Source organism: Falco rusticolus, chromosome 8, assembly GCF_015220075.1.
Source record: "Falco rusticolus isolate bFalRus1 chromosome 8, bFalRus1.pri, whole genome shotgun sequence".
In the NCBI taxonomy this organism is placed as follows: domain Eukaryota; kingdom Metazoa; phylum Chordata; class Aves; order Falconiformes; family Falconidae; genus Falco; species Falco rusticolus.
The window spans coordinates 5,095,385-5,118,067 of NC_051194.1; the positions used below are offsets into that span (position 1 = coordinate 5,095,385).

Consider the following 22,683-nt stretch of genomic DNA (forward strand, 5'->3'; position numbering starts at 1 on the left):
CGAGCAGCCCTGCACCACCACCTTCCCTCTCAGATGACCTCTAAGGGTCAGAGGGTTTTTCCAATTATTTTTCTTTTTTAAACTTCTTGTCAGGAACAGGCATCACACTTGCACTAAGTCCTCCTCGAGGTGCCCTGCACGAATCGTTGCCTCTGAGCAGCATCTGCTCCCCTGCCTCCCCACTGCGGCCAGCACCCGCTTCCAGTTAGGAAGCGCCCGTTCCTGAGAAAGCACAGATGCTCCCCACCACGCTCATAAAGCCACCGTGGCGAACCTCACATCTCACATTCAAACATCTGTTTACACCTGAGTCCCACCCCCCACCCACCCACCCCCATTACAGAAGGGAAAAAAAGCTTCCCAAATGACAAGCTTTCTCCTAAGAAATGTTGTGTTCTGCTTCCAGTAAAGCAAATAAATCGGGGCTAATCTCAAGGCTTTTAAAAGTAAGAAGCAACCCCTAGACCACAGGCAAAGGAACATGAAACAGCGGCAAAACCCCAAACCTGATTTATGCTGAAGCTGAGGGACTGCAACAACCATTCCCTGGAGCATACACGCATTTGCTTTGTATTTGGTTAAGTCAGTTCCTGTCCTGGAAAGGAGAGCAAGGAAAAGCAAGGAAGCTAAGGAGCTCCCAACCAGACTAATTTTACTAGAATAACTTAAACAAGCTGGTCACTCCCCTGCCCTGGGACTGGCACAGCATTTTTGCTGCCCCACCTGGGCACAGCCTCCAAAGGGCACCTGCTATAGGGATCAGGCCAACAGAGCAAGGATTTTGTCCTTCCCTTCACACTGAGGTTGCCATTACCAAAATATACCAGACTGCAGCAACGCACCCTGCAAAAAAGCAGGGCTGCTAAAACGCGCTGGGATCAAGAGAACAATGGTGTTATTTCGGGCAGCAGCAGAAAGTGCCATGGGAGATTAAACATCCATGACTGCAAACCGGCATCGGCAGGGCTGAGCCTTGAAACTACAACTCCTGTGCCAGCAATCTCTTTGATGTGCACCATGAACATTTAGGGCACTGTACACGTGCTTGATGTTAATGATGTGTTTTCATGACCCAAGGTCTTGTTAAGGGGGGGGGGAGGGGGAAACCAACCCAAAAAGCAGTGAGCCAAACCTCATAGTAACCTTCCTGTGACTCACATGCTACCCACTCGCCCCACACCCATACAATCGCCCCATACCCATACACCATGCCTCAAGGAATTAGTCAAGGATGACCAGCATCATCCATCAAGCGTGGCAAACCGCAGTACAGTGTCTGGTGTCAGGAAGAGTACCTGTAAACATCGCACAAAAGTAAGGGCTGCAGGCTGCAAGGACCACGCGGTGGGCTTCCATCTCCACGGTTTCAGCCACAATCACTACATCACAGAGGAGCCGCTTGCTGGAAAAACACCAGAAAAGACAAAGATCATTTCAGAGCTCCTGGTCAGGCAAAAAATTACATTGGTACAGAATGGTACAGAAAGCAGAAGACCCACCACTACAGACAAGGCACCTGAGCTTCTGCCAGATCCCAGTGGAAGGTTCTCTAATCCTTCAGCTACCAGCTCCTACCGGTGTTTGCCTATAAAGCAAAGCCTGAATCCTCCCGATGCTGCAGCCCTACCAGTGGTTCTGCTTTTCCCAGGAAAAAAACAAAACAAAACAAAATAAAAACCAAACAAACAAAAAAAAAAAACCACCACAAACCTGGAAGCCTAACTAGGTATACATGCAGCCCAAAGAACAGCATGTTTTCAATCAAGGCTTGGAGAAGACACAGAAGAGCTTAAGAATTTGGGCACTCCCTGGAGGCAAGCCCTAGTCAATCTACAAGACAAGAAAGAGCTGTGCAAGGGAACACCAGCAGTGCTTTCGTCTTTCCACAGGGGAAAGAATGAAGTTATTTCTGTACTTCCTTCCATGTTTGGCCCTAATGAACGTGACCACCAAAACATCTCCTGGCACTGACCAGCCCAGAGGCTGCCTCAGCCATCTCCCAGTGAGAAGATGTCAATCACTGGAGTTTATCCATGGGCCTGAGGACTTCGTTTACCACATGAATTAGTCTGGGATTAAAAGTCGCTGGGATAAAGCACGGGATTCCAAACAGAAACCAAAAAACTTCTGAGCTCCCCCACTGATTCATTGTACAGCTTTGGAAAAGTCACTTCATTAACTCGTGACCTTTTCCTACTAGCCCCACGTATGGCCTTTGAGGATTCATTAGTTAATGTTTGCACAGGGCTTGGGAGATGCCGACAGCTAGAAGTGCTCAGCCTCCCAATAAGTTGGTTTAAGATGTTTGAGCATACAAATGCAAAACAAGGGTGTTCTTTTCAAATGTCAAGCCTGAAAAAGGATCAGTGTCTGTAAATCTAGATGTCGCCTTCTCCTCACCACGCCGCACTTTGTCTTTAGGAAACTGCATATTTGATATGCTTCTAACGGCCTAGGTATGTCTCCTCCATAGACTGGAACACATGAACAGAACATCAGTGAAATGGAGGGTTACAGTTGGAAAACAGGAAGAAAGTAGGAATGAGATGCTGTGCTCTGCGTTCAGCCCCGTTGGGAAGGGGTGACTGCAATGAGAGGGGCTCTTGGACAGCCTCCCTCATTTCCTTCAGCTTATGTCAAAGGTGCTTTGTTCAATTCCCCTTTGGACTATAGTTACCTAAAGTAGCACTCATTAAGTTAATTTTGTCTATATTTGAAAGGTAAAAATTTCAAGTGAGCAACACAGAGCAAATAGGTTAAAGGCTTAGCAAGATTTTCCTAGACCCTCTGTATGAGATTTCTGGATGTATTTGAATGGAGGCACTATTATTCCAGGTGGCTATTAACACTGATTGTTGACAGCTTAATGGATCGCAAGCTCAATGCACATACAATAGATGTGAGAACTGTATATTCCAGAACAGCAGGAGGAGCTGACAAAAAAGAGTACCCAGAAGAAGAAAACATCAAACAGGTGCTTAAGGGCAGCTTTCAGTCTTCTATGTTTTTATCACTTCAGTACTACACAAGATCTAGCTAACTACAGGCACTAAGAAACACTGAACATTGTCCGTCTCCAGCTATTCCCACTATGCTTCAATTAATAAAGGAATAATAGTAGCACAATAGATTTCTGAATATAGCTGCACAAACCTCTACTTTCAGATCCTTTGCTTTCAGTACAAAGAAAGGACTAGAGGGACGCCAATTCAAAAAAAAAAAAAAAAAAACCAACAACAAAACCGCACTCCACTACATGTAATTGTTACAGGGGAAAGATATTTCCATTTTCTGTTCACATGCAACTGAGAATCACAGTCAGACATCTGTGGAAGGAGACATTTCTAATCCTTCCCCACAGCAGAGAACATGTATATTGGGAAACTACTTAATCCACAGAAGAGAGGCGGCTCTTACAGCATCTTTTGAGTACTTTGAGCGTGCAGGAACAGTAAAGGGTGTTACCTGCTTTCGTCACACCATCTGGATAGCAAGGGAGCACACACATTCGGGTGTATGACACGTGTACTTTCCATGGGAATTTTTTCAAAATTTGGGTTTCTAGGTCTCTGTTTGAATGGTAAAGGACTCAAATGAACTAGCCAGAGAAACACGCACTGAACAAACACCAAGAAACAACTCGGGTTCAACCACTGCCACCACATCGCTGATGCAATGACAGCAGTTCTTGAAGATTGCATTCACTGACACTTTTTCAGCCTCCATCCTCCCTGTACCCACACAACTGCGTAGAGACCAAGGTGTTCTCTTTGAAGCAGTATCAGGATTTTTAAATTTGCAAGTAGAGACGTAACATTCTTCCTGAGTTGTTGCTTTCTTGTCACCCCTATTTTGGAGTGCTAAGCCCAGACTGAGCGACACTGCTAGTTAGAGTAAGAACAGCGCATTAATAATCTTTGGTCTGTAATTACGTGTAGGTGTCTTAATGTCTGTAATGTTCTATTATCGGTTTTCAGACCATTAGCTCAGTTAAGAACATAGTTTACAGCTGAATTTGCTGTAAGTAATGGAAAAGACTAAATGAATTATCATCTATAAATGCAGGCTATTGCTCAGATAATGTTTTTGAGCCATAGCTGGCTTCCTTCTGCTGGGAAGAGAGAAAGGTCTGAGATTGGCAAGAGCAACCCATCACAAAAGGGCTACATTTTACCTGTCTCTTTCTACTCATTGCTTAATTCCTTACATGCAATCATTAGCTGTGACAAAGAGGGCACAGATACTTTTTTTTTTAAGTCTCCCAGGAGCCCTTCTGTTCCAATCAGCACGTTTCTGCTAAACCAGAGAGGGTGCCCATTAAGTCAAAGGTGTACCTCCGCAGTTCATTCATGACCTTGAACGCCTTCCTCATGTGAGAGGGGTTGACTGTCACTGTGCGCTGGTCCTTTTCATCTTCAGCTGCCTCAGAGGATCGGGAACTCTGCTTAATGCTAAAAACAGGGACAAAAAAAAAAGAGTAGAAAGTTTGATTCAATTACATTTTAAAAAAAAAAAGTATCATAAAACTGCAGCACAGGGTATTATGCATGGAGTTACTTGCATGTTTGTTAGTCGGCTCAGGTTCACTGTGTGAATGAAGAGCATCACAAAACACAGCTACTTCTGCGTGGATGTTGAAAGCCAACCCAGCCCACATTTCAGTCAGCAGGGAAGAAAAGGAAAAAGTGCCAAACACTTGAGGACAAAGCCCAGCCTTTTAGAGGCTTCAGGCCAGGAAAGCAGTATAAGTTGAAATTCAAGCCAGAACATAATTCCCTCACTGAATAGAAATAGACTTCAGCACTGGGAACTACAAGAGTACCATGGATACTTTAACATCCATACAGAGAAAGAGTTTAGTTGTCAATGTCCCATCTGCAAAGTGCAAGCATACAATACAAGACTTGTATCGTCTTCTACAGAGGCAAGTAAAAAAGGACTATTAGAACTCCCTGCACAGCTTCCGAAGCATTAGCTTTGCAGGGGCCACATCCCATTTCCATTTTAGAAATAGGTCTGTTTAGTGCCACTGAAACGTATGAGAAGATTTATTAAACCAGACCTTCCTACCAGACCCACCAGCTACATAGGTAATGTCAAACCAGATGCACCCAGTTATGTGCTGTGTTTAACCAGGCCAACAGGTGCCTAAGGCACAGACGTGTCCTCATTACTTTGTTGGGAGCATTGACTCTTTGTACAGAATTGACATCAGGTCAATATCTCTACCTCCCTGATCTGAGAGTGTGTGAAATCACTCGGAGCTGAAGGTTTCCACCTATGAAAAAAGGAACACTTTAGAGCCACGGTCCTTGTTCTGCTGACAGCCACGGCTCGCCCCTCAAACCTGCCAGCAGGCAAAGGCAAACGAGACAAGTCAAGCAAAGCTGTCTGTATCGAAAGCCAACCCCAAGCGAATGGCAGACGTCAGGAGGTAACCCCATCGCCACCACGCACCCAACTGGGGACCTTCTCAGAGCTTTCCTTCCAAAGGACAATCTCCCTCAGTTTCACATTTGTCCCCTCCTCGCTGCCACCTTTCTTAGTTGGGCTTGTATGACAATAAATAACAGGCTGATTCAAGTTAAGCCAACAGTCTGGGCAGCCCAGCATCCCAGCTCCAGGGGTGACCAGAAGATGATGGCTGAAGAAGGGTACAAAGCCAGGGAAGTGTGGAAGAATCCTTCCCCAGAACAGCCTGCCAGCCTCTGCCAAGGTGTGTATGCACGCACATCTGTACCTATATACATGTATACTCACACAGAGCGACTTTTCCTTTGAAAAACACAATTATTCACAATTCACAACACCTTGACAGCACAAAGCCCTTGCTGAACATCACACCCTCCCCGTTTTCTGCTCCTAACGGATGGCTGTTACTAGCACCATGCCCCCTGAGACCCCACGGAGCTCTTTGCCCTTCCAGCTGTCCTCGGTGGGTTCCATTGTCCTCCTTCTAGAAACAAGACACTGAACAGCAGCCAAGCTGCACGCAGCTCGAATACATGCCTGCATACTGAGCAGCCTCCAGCTTTGTGCCCGAGACAAAGGTTAACGCCAAAAACCAGCCAAGTCCAATTCTTTCACTTTGCTGAGCAAGTGAAATATTTTCAGTCATAAGCGAAGCCACAAGGCTGAGCACAACATCACTCAGCACATGTCCCAGGGAGGGAGACAACTTCCCAGACTCCGTTACAGTCAGCAGCCAAATGGCTTAGTATGGCTGCACTAAAAAGAAAAAAATAATAATAATCAGAGAGTACCTCCTGTTAAATGCTGGGTGTTCAAGGGACTGGTACCAGGAACAAGACAACGAGCTTTTCCGTCCCCGAGGAAAGCTGAACTCATTCTGTGCGGCACGTACCGCCAGCAGCGTTCATGGGCACGGAGCAGCGGCAGCTCTCGGCTCTTCCCCAAGCCCACACACCCCAGCGAGGCAGTCTCCTTGCTCCAGGGACGCGGCCAAGTTCAACTAAGCCTCAGTGTTGTATCTATCAAAAGCCTTGGTTGAAACCTTAGGCCGAGTGAAGCCTGACCACAGCTTTAAACACCTCAGCGCAAACCCTTTGCTTTTAAAACAGCTAAACCTGCCCCTGCAGCGCGCCCGAGCCAAGGGGTGAAACACGAGGCTCTGGAAGTGCAAGTGACTTCACTGCGCTTTCAGTCTCCAAAGCCAAAACCCTCACAGGAAGCAAACAAAACAAACAGAAAAGAAAGAATAAGAAATAAAAGAAAGCGAAACCAAAAGGCGGTGGCAAGGACAGCGGTACCCATCGCTCCAGGGCAGGACAGCTGGACCACCGCAGGACATCACTCTGGTTGCTGTCAAAGGCAGACCTCGCGGGATCCAAACTCAAGTGATGCACACAAAAGCCATGGGGCTGCTTTAATAAGAAAAAGCACACCACTGAGATCTGTTTATTAGCACGCCAGTGCCACAGAGCAAATATTCACCATGTTCAAACTTTTCTGCTGGCAAAAGATATGGTTCAAAGGACACGGCAAGTTTCATTGAACACCAAAGTAACTGTCAGATCAACAAGCCTTTGTAAAGCCTCAACTCTACCAACACTTGTCTGTGTATTTTCAAAGCAAAAACCTCACTTCAGAATTTCTAAAAAAGATCAATCAGTTCTTCCTAAAAAGCATGAAAACTTTTTTAAAAGCATCCTAAAAGACATCCTCAGTTTTATTAGCAGGGGTGGATCTCACATTTTGCCAAAGGCTTACCATAAGAAAATACTGCAGATTGTCTGGTTAAATACTCGTTTCAAAAAAATAAAGATATGTTATTTAAAGTTTTTCCATATGACTCACATAAAAAACACATTTGAAAAATTAATGGCCAAGAGCCTTTAACTCATCTTTGAGACTGACTCAGCTTCCACATAAGTGTGTTCCAGTAATGGATGGAAGACAATTTTATCTGGGAGAAAGATTTCACACCCCCGTGCACGCACTCTCAGAAATCACCCACACATTTCCAACATAAAAAAATGCAAGAACCTAAATGCTCCATGCAAACGCAACCTGCCACAAAGCAAAAGCTGCCCCTGAGAAGACCAAAACGGTGCCTTGCACAGCCCTTTTCTGAGAGGTTTTTTTCCCTACAACATTTAAGAATTATTATACTTATTACACTGTTGTTATATTAACGGAGCAAAGCAAAGGAGGAACATGGTCCTCTGATCTGGCCGAGACCACCCAGAGGTGCTGGAGCTCCTGCACCCCGTGGTCACAGAGCCTCTCTCCCCAGCACCTCCACGTTTGCCTCGCTGATGTCCTACTGCACCACTGGGACTCGCGAGCCGGCTGCCAGGAGCAATTTGTTCAGTTCCTGGGCTATCCGAGGCCACGCACCGAGCGAATGGACAAACGATTTCAATTTCCCTGGGCCAGATGAACATCCTCATTAAGGACACAGCAGGATTCTCCCAAAACAAGCAAAGAGGCTCTTACTTCCCAACAGCACCAACCCCACTGCCACCTCCCGCATGGCCCCAGGTAGAACAAATGAACCCCCATTTGAGAGTCCCCAGTTAAGCCAGCGAAGCTAACGACAAGCCCATTTACACCGTGTTCCTCCTCTCCAAGACCCACTAGCAGGGCTCGGCTTGAGTCCCCGCGGGCTCACAGCAGAGCCGCATACCCACCAACAGAAAGGTATTTTAAAAACCCATAACCCGTAGCTCCGCTGCGTGCATGTATCAACTATAAAGTTGGGTTGCCTTAGTTACCAGCAGTAATTACAGATGTCTTTGTAGATTACGTGAAAGAAAAAAAAAAAGCCTTCCTTAGAGCTAAACTGTCCCCTGGCAAGATTATTGCTGTGCAGAGAGCTGGTAAACCCCAGGAACAAAACTCCTGGCTCGCCAAAACCAATTCTACCACCGGTTTTACTGGAGCCAGTTCACCCTAAAGGAGGGGCAGATCTCAAATGTGCTCTCCTACGGAGCACAGAAGGACAAGCTTCTGCTCATGTTTTTGGGAGCACAGCTGGTGGACTCAGCTCCTAGCCCACATGTGGGCACCACGAAGGTCCCTCTCAACCGGGCTCTCACATCAGCGAGATGATGGCACTCCTGACACGTCCAGTCCAGCCCCATCCCGCCGTGCAGCACTGGGGGGGTCTCTCGGAGATGCTCTCATCCCCTGCCTGTGCACCACAGGCTGAGGTCCACTCTCCTGGGCTGTCCCATTACACAGCAGAGCTTCGGCCACCCAAGGCTGGCCAAGAAGCCAACAGGGCTCGGTGACATGCCCTCCCACAGCGCAGCAATCCAGCCCCTCTGCGGGCACTTCATATGCTCGTATTAACTTACCAGGGACATGCTGACTGTAAATCTTCAAAGCCTGTGGAGCTTCTTCGTGGGATACGTTACAATCATCACCGTAAAATGTTAATCTTCAGCTTCTGAGAGTTCTGACATAGCTAAAAATTTAATAGCCCAATAGCAGTTACCAGTGTTCAGAATTTAAATGCCTCTAGTAAGATACACGGAGACCAAAATATCAATTTAGTCTTAGCAAAATGAAGAATCATTTTATCTTAACTGGCATAACTCTCTGTTTAGAATCAATGGCCAAAATCATGGTGCAAATACATTAGCCTCAAGTATTTTATTCCTCAAGTCAGGCAGCCACAGTAAGAAAAAGATGTCAGTGTAATGGCGTATTTATAAAAAACTCAATTTCTGAATTTGTCTTTAGGTATATGCATAGATAGTACAAAAAGGTGACTGAAGGAATCCAAATACCAAGATGGATTTTGAGAGGATTTCAGAGAAACATATCATCATTAAAACATATGGAAGGTAGCACAATGGAAAGGACTTTTTCATTTTTAATAGCAATATTATTTTCCTATTTTGTTGCATTTTTTCAGTGCCTACATCAACATGGAGACATTAGCTTAGAAAAAACACACAATTGGTATACAACAGATCCCCAAAAGGATATTCATATCAAAGGAGACCTCGGGGGAAAAGCAGACTTCAGGAACTACTGAGAAGAAAAGTCTTTGCTGACAGTAATGGAAACAACACAAAATAACTCAAATATGACAATACCATTTGCTTTCAAAGGAAAATACTGTATTTTTCAAATAAATACTATGAAGAGACTACCCCCACTCAAAGATGAAGTTAAAATTACAGGCATTTTAATTCTTTAACCAAAAAAATTAACATTCCAGGGTTCTTTTCCTACTCAACACATCTCGCAAATTCAGAACCACGGTACCATGCCCGACCATACAGTCTTATGTACTTTCTCCATAAAATAGATGTCCTTATTGGCACAGTAAAAGAAAATCAGGATTCTGAAATAATTTATTGCCAAACGTGAACGTTTCAGGTTAGATCCCCCTTGCCCCCAGCTGCTTCTGCCCATGTGCAATGACACGGGCACATGATACTACTGACCAACACGGACGTGCAAGTTACCAGGACATTTGAGTCCAGGCAGGCTTGGGACCAGAGTCAGAGGTGACACGAGCATGTTCCTCACTGACTACAAAAACGGAAGAAGCAGTAACATTAAAAACCAGGGGGAATTCTGCTGTCATGAAAGTCACAGTGTAAAATTTGAGGCTTAATCTGCATGACATAGATCTGAGGTGAAGTGGGGGGCAAAAGTACAAAACCGGGAACAGAACCAGCCCGCGGTGCTCGCCCACCAAGGGCATTTTTAGTGCCTCCTCCCAGGACTTGTTCAGTGCAGGCAAAGCAGCCTCGGCGCAGTCCCACATAACATACCCTTTCAAACCAGAAAGCAGGTGAAGATTTCCAGCTTTCCTTGGCCATAGTCAAATCCCACATTGCTACTGCTTGCACCGAGTTCAGGACCACCTTCCTCTTCCCAAAAGCTAGAAATACAAGCAGCAATTTGGGTGATCATTCCTCACTTCCAGAGGCAGAGAACATGCTGATGGGGACACTCCTTCGTGCCCTAAAAACAGATGGTCTGGAAAAAAAAAATGAGGCAGAACAGTCCAGGTACTTTCCCAGGGGCTTTTTCACCATTGTATTCCCAGCAAAAGACCCCCAGTCAAATAAAGACCATTACTGGTAACCATAAAAAAATAAGTAATAGTGCCAAGGATGATCCCAGCCTGGGGTACCGAAACAGCTCCACTCCACTTCCTCAAACACCAGGCTCATTGAGATAGATAGATAGATAGATAAATTAAAAAAGAAGGAAAACGCATTCCAAGGGCTAGCAACTAGCATAACAAGCTAATATTTCAAGGCACTTGAAACCAATTAATATCTGAATTCATACCCAGAGGTGGTCATTCACATCCTTATGGGAAGCGGCAACTCTACAATGTAACCACAGAGATGTGGCAGACAAAGTTTTGTTTTGCACATTAAATACTCAAACGATTACAACCTGTGAGTCACAGAAGGCAGAAAGCTGCCCTTTGGAGCTTGGAAAGCAGCTCCCACAGGCTGCTGCAAGTGTTTTCCCTCAACAGAGGAAAATTTTCCAGAATTTGGGGGTTGGCCCCAGCTTAATTTTTCAATGTATCGTATTTAAACAAAACTCGTGTCAAGCCCAGGCGATAGGTACTACCAGCAGGTCAAGCCCCTGCTCTGGTCCCCCACTCCCTGTAAGGTCACGGGCACAAAAGGAAGCACTCAGCATATCCTGTTTTTTTAAAAAATACCCAAAAGGCGGGGGGGGGGGGGGTGTAGAGAAAACCAAAAAAACAGCATCATGTTTAGTTTGAAGCAGTACAAGTGAGCTCGTGTGTGCGAAAGGCACTCGACAGCGGGGAGGAATGGGGGCAGAGCAGATACTGAGCGATGAAGTCCCTGTGCAGCAAATAACCTCATTTTTGCGTGCGGTGGACGTTACACCGACTCCCAAGCACTTCTGCACACAGGGTGTGGGGCAAAACGGCCGCCTTGATGGCAATAAAGTACCCACGGCCCCGGCCCCGTGTGCGGGAGATGCGGGATGCTGTAACACCGCACCGCACAGCTCCCACGGCTGCAGGAGACCCCCGAGGGCTCCGCAGATGCTACGGATTTTCATTCATTACCCAAAAAAGCAACGAGCAGCAGCGGTGGGTCTTCGACCGAATCACAAAATCAGGTCCAGACAGCAGCAAGACAGAGACGAGCCCAGCGCTCGGGAGGCAAAGGGGCCCCGGCCACCCCACCAGCGATTCCAGCCCCCCCCCCCCCCCCCCCGACACGCATCCTCCTGCAAACCCGCTCTGCTCCCTCGCTTCGGGTGCGCGGGGCGAAGCAGCCTGTCACCATGACATTGCAACATCGCGGCATAAATAACACGGCAGGCGCCCACCGCAGGGGGCTGCAAGGGGAAAGGGGGGGGGGGGGTCCCCGCAAGCCGCGTCCCTGCGCACCGCCGCGGGGGAGCGGCGCCCCCAGCCCCCCCCTCCCCCCGGGGCAGGCACGGCGCAGCCCGGCGCGGACACAAAGGCTCGGCGGCGGCACCCACCTCTCCTCCTCCATCGTGCGGCGCGGCGGGGGCCGGGGCCGGGGCGGGCGGCGGGGCAAGCTCAGCGCCCCGGGCCCGGCATGGCTGCGAGCGGCCGCCCCCGCCCCGGGCCGCTTCCTGCGGGAGCGGAGCGCAGCGTCCCGGCGCGCCCCGCCGCAGCCACCGCCGCAGCCCGCACCGCCCCCCGCCGCCGCCCCCTCGCTGCCTCCGCCCCCGGCCGGCGGGCGGGCGGCTCCGGGCCGCGGCAGCTGTGGCGGGAGGGCGGCCCTGCCGACCGGCTCCCCCGCCCCCCACCCCCCCCGACCGGCTGCCCCGCCGCCCCCCCCCCTCCCGACCGGACTGGGGGGAGCCGCGGGCACGGCCCCCATCGCGGCAGCGAGCGACGAAACGGGTCACAGGCCCGCCCCGAGCCGCCCTAACCGGGGGGCGGTGGTGGCGAGCTGCGCGGCGGGGCAGGGAGCGGGCACCGCGGGGGGCAGCGCCTGTCCCCCCAGTGCATCCACCCACCCACCGGCTGTTGAGCCCCGTCCCGGTACCAGCGCCGCTGCCCCCCCGGGTGATGCCGGCCCTTAAGTGCTTTAATCCCTGCGGTCCATGAGCTAAAGAAAAGTTTTAGCGACTGAAATCCCCAGTACCAAACCGCGAGGGCAAGCCCGCGCACAGGGATGCAGCAGGAGAGGACCGGTGATGCTCAGAGCTGCTATCGAGGGAGAGGGTCCCAGCCCCTCTAGGTCTCCCTGCACAGAAAGCGGGATCTAGCCTCCAGGTCTCCAGTTTGTAAAAATTCTGTTGCCCTTCTGGGCAGTCTATCGGGCCAAATCCGTGCTGCCTAGGCAACACGGGCCCTTCTAAACTGCAGGTGCTATTTAGCCTGAAGCACTGGACTAAGTCAGATTTGCCATTTTCATTCCAGTTGATACAAATGTAGGGAGTTTTACATAAATGTGGGTGGGGTTTTTTCTCATTTTATTAAAAGATTTTCTCAATCTTATTCTGCAGCGAGGCCCTAGAGGTTAATCATAATCAAGACAAGGAACATTTGCTTTCTTCATTACTCTTTCATTCACAAAATGCTCCTGCACAAAGAGATAAGTAGAAGTATCAAGAGATTTCTCTTGCAAGATACCATTCCATCTCTTTTATAAATAAAATTACCTCACTCTTCTGCATTCCTCCCCAAACCACGTCCTCAGCCTAGGTTACATACATCTTTTAAAAATGTATCAGCAATGGCGATTGAACAGATGCTATTGCACCTTCCACATCAGCGTTTCAAAAGCTTGTTGAGAATCTGAACCAGTCATCACCCCCATTCTTCAGATAAGAACACTTAACACACCTGGAACTTAAAGGACTTTATCAAAGTCACATGGGGATGGAGAGTCCAGAGTCCTGCTGTTCAAACACCATTTGGCAGCCTCCCCATAAACAGAAGAAATACAGATAAAGCCCCAACGTCAAACCTCACACAGGATTCAGGCAGAATTCCTGCATTTTACCTTTGACAATCCTGTTAAACTATCAGTTTAAGACATCAAGATCCTCAAAATTACTTCCCCACCGTCCATTCAGTCTCACACTCTGGATGCACAATGTGCAAAACTGCAAGGCACAAGAGTTCAAACCAGAGAAATAGTGACTCTACTAAAAATAGTAGAATTTACCTAGACAACAAGGGCTGGAGCTTGTTTCCATTAAGGAAGTCCCTCAGCAACCAGGAAAAGTCCAGATACCAGACCGAGTCCTGAAATTGCTGCAAAGTATCTGTGTATTTTTATTAACACATCCTTTTTAAATAACCAAACATTAGGCTTTCACCATAAAAAGCTACATCTTGCTTCAGTCAAGCTGGGAACTAGGCACCTAGGTTGAACCAAACCAGCGATACCTTCTTACCTGCTTTGCCTCACCAGCATGTGTACCACTGGACTCTATAAATGCATCAGCAGCCTCGGAAAGGTGTGACAGAAGCAAACCAGTGAATAGTCCTTGCTGGGATGAGACAAAAGGATGTTCCAGTAATCTGGGATTATCTTTATAGCAGCCTTGCAAAATAATTGTGACTGGGTAACAACCCCAATACACAAATTTCTTGCTTGTTTTTAAGTACAAAGATTGATATCTTGAAAAAGCATACAGTTAAAAGGAATTAGTAACACCCGATGGATGGAAGCTTTCCAGCCTCTTTAAAACAGTTCTAATTGCAAATAGTTCTAAACTCCTCCTACATCTAATCTACCTTCGATCTCTGACAACCATATAACCTATGCTCAGAGCAGAAAGGCCCACAGAATGCCTTCTGGCCAGTGCCACCATCTCTTTGCCCACCAAAACCTTTCCAGATTCCCCAGACAATCTTCAAATCTACAGTGAAAGACCAAACACCCCCAACTCTAATGAGCCATAGGGAGAGGAGAGATCAAAGCACTGCAGCATCCCTACAAGAAGGAATTTCTTCAATAAAAATACCAGGAAGGGAGTGAATAAAAACAATCCCTGCCAATCTGACTCAAAACTCTCTTCTGGCAAAGTCTGGCAGCTGGTTTAACCCTGAGGTTGTAAAGCACAGCACACCGAGTGCTTCAGAGAATTTAATTCTGTGAAGAGCTTCAATACACTCGGACAACATCCTGCCAATCTCCACAGCTTCAGCAGAAGCCAGAAAGGGGCTCTTCCCCAAAACCCAGCAGAAAGAAAACTGCATCAACGAGGAAAAAACTCCCTTCCTGACCCTGCAAGAGCCCCAAAACACAGCATCATACAGCTTAAACACAGTGCAAGCAGTGATTCAGGAAGCCTTCACTCCCCTGTAGATACCTGTTTCCAGGTATATACCAACATAGAGGTTCCAGAGATCCATATCATAAACAATTTGCTCTTTTTAGCAGCTCTCTTTTTTAGTTGCATAATCCCCTCCACTAAATTATTAATCAGCTTTTGTAGAAAGCTATGGCTTCTGCACTGAAGAGCTGGAAAGGCGTACCTAAAACACTGCATTCAGGGAAGCTTCCAGGGCTGCATCTTCTCAGCCTAAATTATTTTTCATTCTGTTTTTTAAAAGAGATTTTTTTTAGATAAATACATACGTTTATGTCTAAACATCTATATCTTTATAAATGCATATATTAAGTGCGTATAAGCGTATTTTTCTCTTTGTGTGACCAACCTGATCAAACCCTGAAGCTGGTCCTGTTTTGAGGGGTGTTTGAATCAGATCACCTCCAGGAGTCTCTTCCAACTAAATTTATTCTGCGATTCTAATTAAGTAAATACTTATTTAATTAGATCTGTATTTAGATCACGTTTTCTGGGAAAAGGTCCACTAAGGAAATTAACGTAAGAAAACCAGTGAAAGGTCTGTATGGAACTGGATGCGCTGGTACCTTGGTGGCTAACTGCAGTCACTCGGAGGTGGTACCTGGGTAGTGTGCTGGTTCCCAACGGATCCGGAGCACAAGGCACCTTGGCAGAGAAGCCCTGAAGGTATCTGCCACCCAACCACTGCCAGGATGCGGGGCATGCCACATTGCTCCCACGTACCAAACCCAAAATAGCAGCTGAACTTCAGCTACTACGGCGACTCACTGGGACGCAAGTTACCGCAAGGCTCGAAAGGAAGCTCCAGGAGACCTTCTAGCCAGGGACCTTCCCACCGCTGGGATCAGGGATGTGTTGGTAGCAGAAGCTGAAGAGGTAGGAGGATTCTTTTTTCACATTCTGAAGGATGTGAAGGGCAGAGGAGGGCGGCGGGAGCATCCACCCCAGCCCGCTCCCCGCCGCCGGGACGCGGCCCCGCCAGCCGCCGGGGCTGTTGCCCTCTGCTGGTAAACGTCCCGCGCTCACGCTCCTGGCCGCAACCGGTACTTCTGAAATACGTTTTCTTTTCATCTTTAACGTAAATAACTTCTATAAAAATAGGGATTTTACTCCAATAGTTTCATCATAACATTACCCGCCTTTTGAATAACACGCGCTGGCCGCTTCGCCCCCCGGCTGATTTCTGGGGTGTAAGCCATCCTGCTGCTCACCCTACACAGCCCCAACAAACAGATCAGCTGAAAATGTTCTCCCTGGTCCCCCTCTTACTCTTCCTGTAGCATAAGCAGTTGATGTCACCCACAGCCAGGTATGTCAGAAGCCCAGGCTTCCTGCCCTGTAGTCATATTACGTATTTATCAACAACTTGCTGGAAGACTTTTTCAGATAGATTTTTATAGTTTAGAATTGTGCACTCAAAAAGAAAATTAGCATTCAAGGAAGAAAGCTGTAAAAACAACTATTGTGGGCACTGGAACAAAGGCAAAGGCCAATATTCAGACGCCTAAATACTACCAAGTCCCTCTGCCTCATGAGTCCTTAGTTTTGACTCCGATTTCTGCACCCGCTGAAGCGTACAGTTCTTGCTGCAGGCTGAACACAGGGACTTGTTCTCACTGTAAAAATTCTAACTAAACAAAAAGTTTAGGCTACGGTCCAAAAAGGACTGGTTTCCCCCAAATTTTTTGCTTGTGTTAAAGATATTTTCATATGTTTCTTTGTCTTTATAATATATCCCTTAATGGTTCCATACTACCTTCTGTAATGAGCAGAAACTACCCATATGCTCCATAAAGATGTTGTATGGTTTAATTAATATTTGGATGTGGTAAACCTGAAAGACCAGCATAAAAAAAAAAACCCCAACAATCATATATTCATTCAGGATGTCACCAACCCAACCCAAGTTTCCTTACTATCACTTATTATTCTTTACTATTACTCCTCGTACACTCATTGTCTCGTTCTCCTCTTGAAATGTTTTAAAACATTCCATTTTTTTGTTCTTTGCAAAAGCCAAGAAACACAATCCACCGCCCTAGTTTCGAAACACAGCATGCTGCAACGTTAACACGAATGAGTAAATCACACAGCTGCCACACAAAGTTTGGGTGAGATTGTTTCTGCAGGCACATTATTTTACCTTACCAGGCAAAACCATCCCATGCAGCACATCTTACTCACAGATAACGGATTCTCCTTCATTATCCTGCTTGGTATTTTCTGGGCAAACACCTTTTTCTGCTCAATCTCCATAGCATATTCAGAGTAGGAACTGTACGTCAGGGGCTCAGCTCGGGTTTCTGTGCACTTACCGGACTTTCGTGGTGTACTTTTCAGGGCTCAGCTTTCCCATCCTGTCTCTCTCCACACAGAAGCATACCCTGCGAGGGAGAAAGGAAACACGCTCTTCTCAGAAGGCGTTAGAAAGCGCGTGGCACCAGCTCGCTGCAACGCGTCTGGCCTAGGGCAGCACCAGCAAAACAAGCCCAGCTCTTCCTTGCCACTCCTCCTTCCCAAGGTGATGTTCCTCAGCTCCCTCCCAGCTGACTCCCCAGTACACAGGCAGTAAGAGCTGTCCACTGCCACCAGCTACACACAAACCCAACGCAACATTCCCAAAACACACGTGGTGCCCCTGCGTCATTCAGCTCACACCTCAAAGAGGCTTTAAAAGTAACAGTGATACCCCAGAGCAGAAGCCCAGATTCTAGCTGGCACTGGGTGAGTAAAAGAAAACTAACCATTACTTCTAAATGATACAAGTACAGGAAAAAAAATAACTTGCCTGCATTTAAAATTGCAGAAAACATTGGATGGGTGGGCCTAAAAGCAAAAAGACACGGCAATGCGTACCAGGTGCTTGACACTGCCCCTTGTGCTCCTGGGCATCTCTCGTTTTTTTCAGGAGGATACATCTCCATGAAAGTAACAGCAGAAAGCCAGCATTACTGCTCTTGCAGGATGGACTTTGCTACACATCCTACGCAAGAGGCATTAGCAATCACTATAGCCAGCCTGCAGTGCTCTGCAGGGGAGAAGTCCTGAATTTGCCATCAGACAGGACTCAGAGGAGCTCTCCCCAGTAAGAGCATCATTATTCCAGCAGTGGCAGAAAGCAAAAAATGAAACAAACCCAAATGAAATCAGACAGTGAAGAACTTCAGATGAGTTTGTTATCAGATAAAAGATAACAAAAACCTGAAAAGGTCCTAGATAACCACACAGAGAAAACTGAGAACCAAGTATCAGAAGTCTTTCGTGATTCTGCAGAGAGCAGCCAGCGAGCCCGAAACCAGAGGACATCCCTTTTGAGCAGGCAGGGCACCTGGAGGATGAAATAGAAGTAAACCATTTCAAAACACAGCTGATAGTGCTGTGCTTTTATGTGACAGCTAGGTAAGCCCAGCCTCCCCCCAGGGCCATATCCTGCCCACGTTTTTGTGATTTGTTCATCGAGGTGTGTGGCTGGGAGAGGGAGGCTTGCCACTGAACCCGTGTTAGTACGTATGTAGAAAACAAGATTATTGATCCACGGAGAAAGTGAACAAGTAAAAAAGCATGAACCTCCAGCCGCAAACACCACTCATACATTTTATCCATCATTGCTTTAATCCAAGTCCATGCTGGAAATACAGACTGGACTCCTGATCTTTCTTCTTCCCAATCAGTGCCTGCAGTGACAAGAATCACGCTTCCTTCCCTCCAGGATTTTGTGGAAAGCAAAATTTTTTGCAAAATAGAAAAAATCCATCGCAAAACCACAGAAAGCAACAAGAGTTACAGAAATGACAGAAGAGACTGGGAAGATACTCATCCGTTATACTGACCAGATTACAGACTAACAGCATATTTTCAGACGTGTGGCTTTGCACGTCTTTCAATTCAAAACAGTATTCCCAGTGAGAACAGGGCTTCTGTGAGACAAATTAGTTGGCAATTGCACGGTATAAAGTAGCATTTGAACAACTTAAGTATTTTAGATTCATCAGCTCACTCTGCTTCTAAGGAATTTTCCTGCAATGTTCATCAGCAATTTGTACTTTGGTGGTAGTGAGCATCTTGACACGTTTCCAGCCAGAAACTTAAACCCTTTATAAATTGGCATCAATTCCTTACTGCATTACACATTAAAAGAGATATTTATAGTAGTTTAATGAATGTAATATGTATCAAAACTATACGTAGTGCTACATAGTGGGATTTTTGGTTTCTTGAGGAAGAGCTGTTCTTTCCAAATCTGTGTATTTCCCATTTGTGAAAGCATTCAGGAATGAAACTGTATGCACCAGACTAGGAGGGTTAATATCCAGATGCCTCAGACAGATGGCATTATTAGTCTGACTGGGCTTGACATCTAGTTTTCAAAGTTAAGGAGCTTTGGTTACTTGGATGGCTGACAACCTGAGAATAGCCAGTACTCTAAGCTTGACGCTTTCTAGAACAGCACAGGCAACGCTACAGCTTTGCCTAACAGACTCCTAGGAAAAAGAACGTTACGCCAAGATCAACCGCACCGAAAAAGTACTTAAGAAAATGCTGCTGCACATTTTAGTTAGGACTCCCACTGGCAAAGGCTGAACCGAGGACAGAGAACAGTACCTGAATTTGATTATTTTATGCTTTTTTTTTTTTCTACAGCCTAGACGTGAAGTGTTCCATCTTTTTAACCGTTCCATCTATTCAGATAGAACTACAGGAAATAGAAGAATCTGAAGAATGTCTCTCTTCTGCACCAAACTATAATTTTACAGCCCTTGCTCTTTCAGTGTTCCCACTACCCATTTTCCCTGCAAGATGGGTTACACATTTTTACAGGGAATATAGATATGATTAAAACACTCTTAGAACCACAGGAACAAGAGGCATCAGTTCAAAAGTGACTATATATATATATATATTTCCTCCCCTTTAGAGAAATCAAGGAGAGTTCTGGGAGCAGAGAAGGCAGAAAAACTAGGATTTGTCAAAGGAACATCAAGGAGGAAAGCACCCACCTCCATCAGCCCCTTTACAAGTCCTAGTATATATTTGTAAATGATACAAAATTCCTAGGTAAAGATATATAAAAACACTTTCACCTTGTTACAAGAAACACGCATCTGACACCCGTCAATTTTAGTACTTACATTACAAACCAAATAAATACGCATTAAAGGTAAATAGAAGTAGAGGTGATGTATGTGTGGGGGTATACAGGCACATACCAGAAATAGTCGAGTAGTAATACTTCAATAGGAGGCCTAAACAAAGCCCATCGACCAAAGCAAATAGTGCTCGTTCAAGCTGGCTCAAACCTCCTTATGGCGTGTTTGCATCGTGAAATACATTTTAAAGTGAAGCAGGGATGCAACTGTTTTATTCATTTAAGAAATACAAAAGTAACAAGCAGAAAACTCATCTTTAAGGGATACATACACCCGATCACAGAATCAGTTCTGCAAAAAATATTAAATAACCCATTGTTTTGTAAACTATACCTCCGGTTAAGGTGAAAGACTGACATTTTGGGTGTTACACTTTCAATCGCCTGATACTAATCCAAGGTATTATACATAGACACATAGTTCGAAAAACGTATTGCAAATACCTTCTTCCAATTAAATAGCTTAGAAAACAGAGGTCCGTAATAACGTATACCACATAAATGTGGCACTAACTTGATTACATGATAAACTCTAATCCATAATAGCCACAACAGGACAAGCAATCCTTTTTAAAAGGCTTGGATAAGCTACCTTCTATTAGAAAACCAATCATCTCACAGACTGTAGGAGCAAAACCCCATTCCCACAAACGCACCACGGTTTTGTTCACTGTGTGCGTTATCAGAAGGGTGTCCTTCAGTTTTATTTTATAGAGACTAATTAACAATTTTAACCAAACCTTTGCATTTTAGGAAGAACATTCTGAAGTACGCAGAAAAAAGAAGCTGCTCTATTTTCAGACCTGAATAGGAGGTTGGGGTCCTCAGCACCACTCAGGCTCAGACCCTTTTCAGCAGCAACAGGAATGCCATTATATTGCGACAACAATATCAGCTGACAGGGCAGGATAATAAACCAGTGTTCCGACCTACGCTATCCACTTAGGTCTTTCAATGCTAAATGAAAGCAAAATTTGCTTTACAGATGGGATCTAGGCTGGGGCGGGGAGGAACACCATAAAGCATTTGAGAACTCTAGATTACATTTTTAACCACCTGAAATATTTCAGCTTCACTGTTATGTATGTGCGCACAGAGTATCCGATAAGAGTTCAAGCACATCTGGCAGTACCCCCGCTGTGCACACCGCTGGCCTCCCAGCAGCTCCACGCTCCTGGAAGCGGAGCTGGGAGTCCAAGAGCCAGTGCTGCAGCTGCACAGCTTGCAACTATGTCAACACACAACACAACTCTGAAAGCTTGCTCAATTCTGGAGGGTAAAGATTGTCCACCTTGGGATACTACACAAGCCTGCAGGGCAAGGCACAGCTTTTATTTCACAAATCTGTCACAGCTGTAATACAGTCAGTGACCCACAGAATTCCTGTCACCAAAGCTGTTTCAGTTCTTACTGATGTTCAAAACTACCTTTTCATCGCCTCATGTTAAAACAAGTGAGAGGTACTTCCACTGATCTGTGCAAGTACCAATTTATTACATATACAGGTGTTTAGCATGTTTCTTTTTAATGCAGTAGTCATCAGTATTATAAAAGTGTATGTTAGGCTAATTTTATTAGCCAAATAAAGTTTACAAGTCACACAAGAAGCAGAATCAAGAACAAATTAGAGCAGACACGAAAACCCATCTCTGTTAAAAAACTGTGTGCACATCACAACACACTGAGCTATGCTGTGATACCGTAGTCTCTGAAAAGCTTACATTTGGGGAATTTTTGTTCATGCAATTACAAAAAAGAACATCATCTGTGTTTTAAGAAAACTACTGCACTTCTACTTTCATTATTAAATGCTGAAAGTAAACGAATTGCTCTCATGTCCTATTTCTCACAGGTTAAACCAACACAATCCAGCACTCATTCCTGAACAGAAAGCTGTTAAAATTAGAGAGAATTTCAGACACATATACTTCCAATCTCAATTACAAACTTAAGGAACAGCAAACTCAAGTTACTTTATTTCTATTTCCGTGATGATCCTAAAGCGACTGCACAGTCACAAACTTCTTTATTTACCTGCCAGCCATATACTTTGTTTCATCTCAGTTCTTCCTACGCACCTCTATGCAGATAAATCCACCCAGGGGTCAGAAAATTACTAAATTCCATTAAATACATAAGCAAAGCTTTATCAACAAATCTCTTCTGTTCACTAGGAAACGTACTAGAAGCAGGTTTATAGTCAGTGGCTTTAAATCACTGTGTCTTTAACACTGTCCAGTACAGATTTGCACCTCTTTCTATATTCCATGGCACATCCTAGCATTGCTGCTCCTTACTAAACAAGCGCTTACACAAGTCACTCAAATGTTACCTGCATTGTTACAAGGAAGTTATTGCTCCCCAGAGACGAGGTCAGAGTAAATCAAGTCCCATCTACTCAAGACACTCATCACAGAACATTGTTACGCAGATGACAATCTTTTGAGGGAGAAATTAGTTAGCATACTCCCTATGTAAGTGCAATTTCTGGGATCTACTACTTATGCTAGAAGACATTAGTTCTACAAGAGGACTATTACATAGATCATCAAACAGCAGGTTTCAGTACAATTCTCAAAATCAAGCTACAGCCTGGCAAAACTGCCAGATTCGCACACAAAGTCACTTTTTAAAAAATCTAGTTTCTAGTATCAACATACTCTTTCATGGCACATAACGTGAAAATACCATAAAGCTACAGTTGGTGCACAAACCTTTACCTTCCCAAGTCAACTGACAAACCACATCAC

The 22,683-nt window shown here is 45.7% G+C and overlaps 1 protein-coding gene across 4 annotated transcripts in view; it reads right to left on the minus strand.

Moving 5' to 3' along the window:
• KLHL3 (kelch like family member 3) overlaps window positions 1-17,120 on the minus strand; it is a 57,013-nt gene extending 39,893 nt beyond the window's left edge. For 2 of the 4 annotated variants that reach the window (XM_037397130.1, XM_037397127.1), the window contains exons 1-3: window positions 17,103-17,120; window positions 4,335-4,451; window positions 1,296-1,402 (exon numbers count right to left, since the gene is read on the minus strand). In XM_037397130.1, coding sequence (XP_037253027.1) covers window positions 1,296-1,402; window positions 4,335-4,372 — 145 coding nt within the window. In that variant the 5' untranslated portion in view covers window positions 4,373-4,451; window positions 17,103-17,120. Of the gene's footprint in view, window positions 1-1,295; window positions 1,403-4,334; window positions 4,452-10,256; window positions 10,364-11,970; window positions 12,152-17,102 lie in introns of those variants that run through there. The other 2 variants (XM_037397129.1, XM_037397131.1) reach the window with 2 other exon arrangements.
• Between the last annotated feature and the right edge of the window lie 5,563 nt (window positions 17,121-22,683).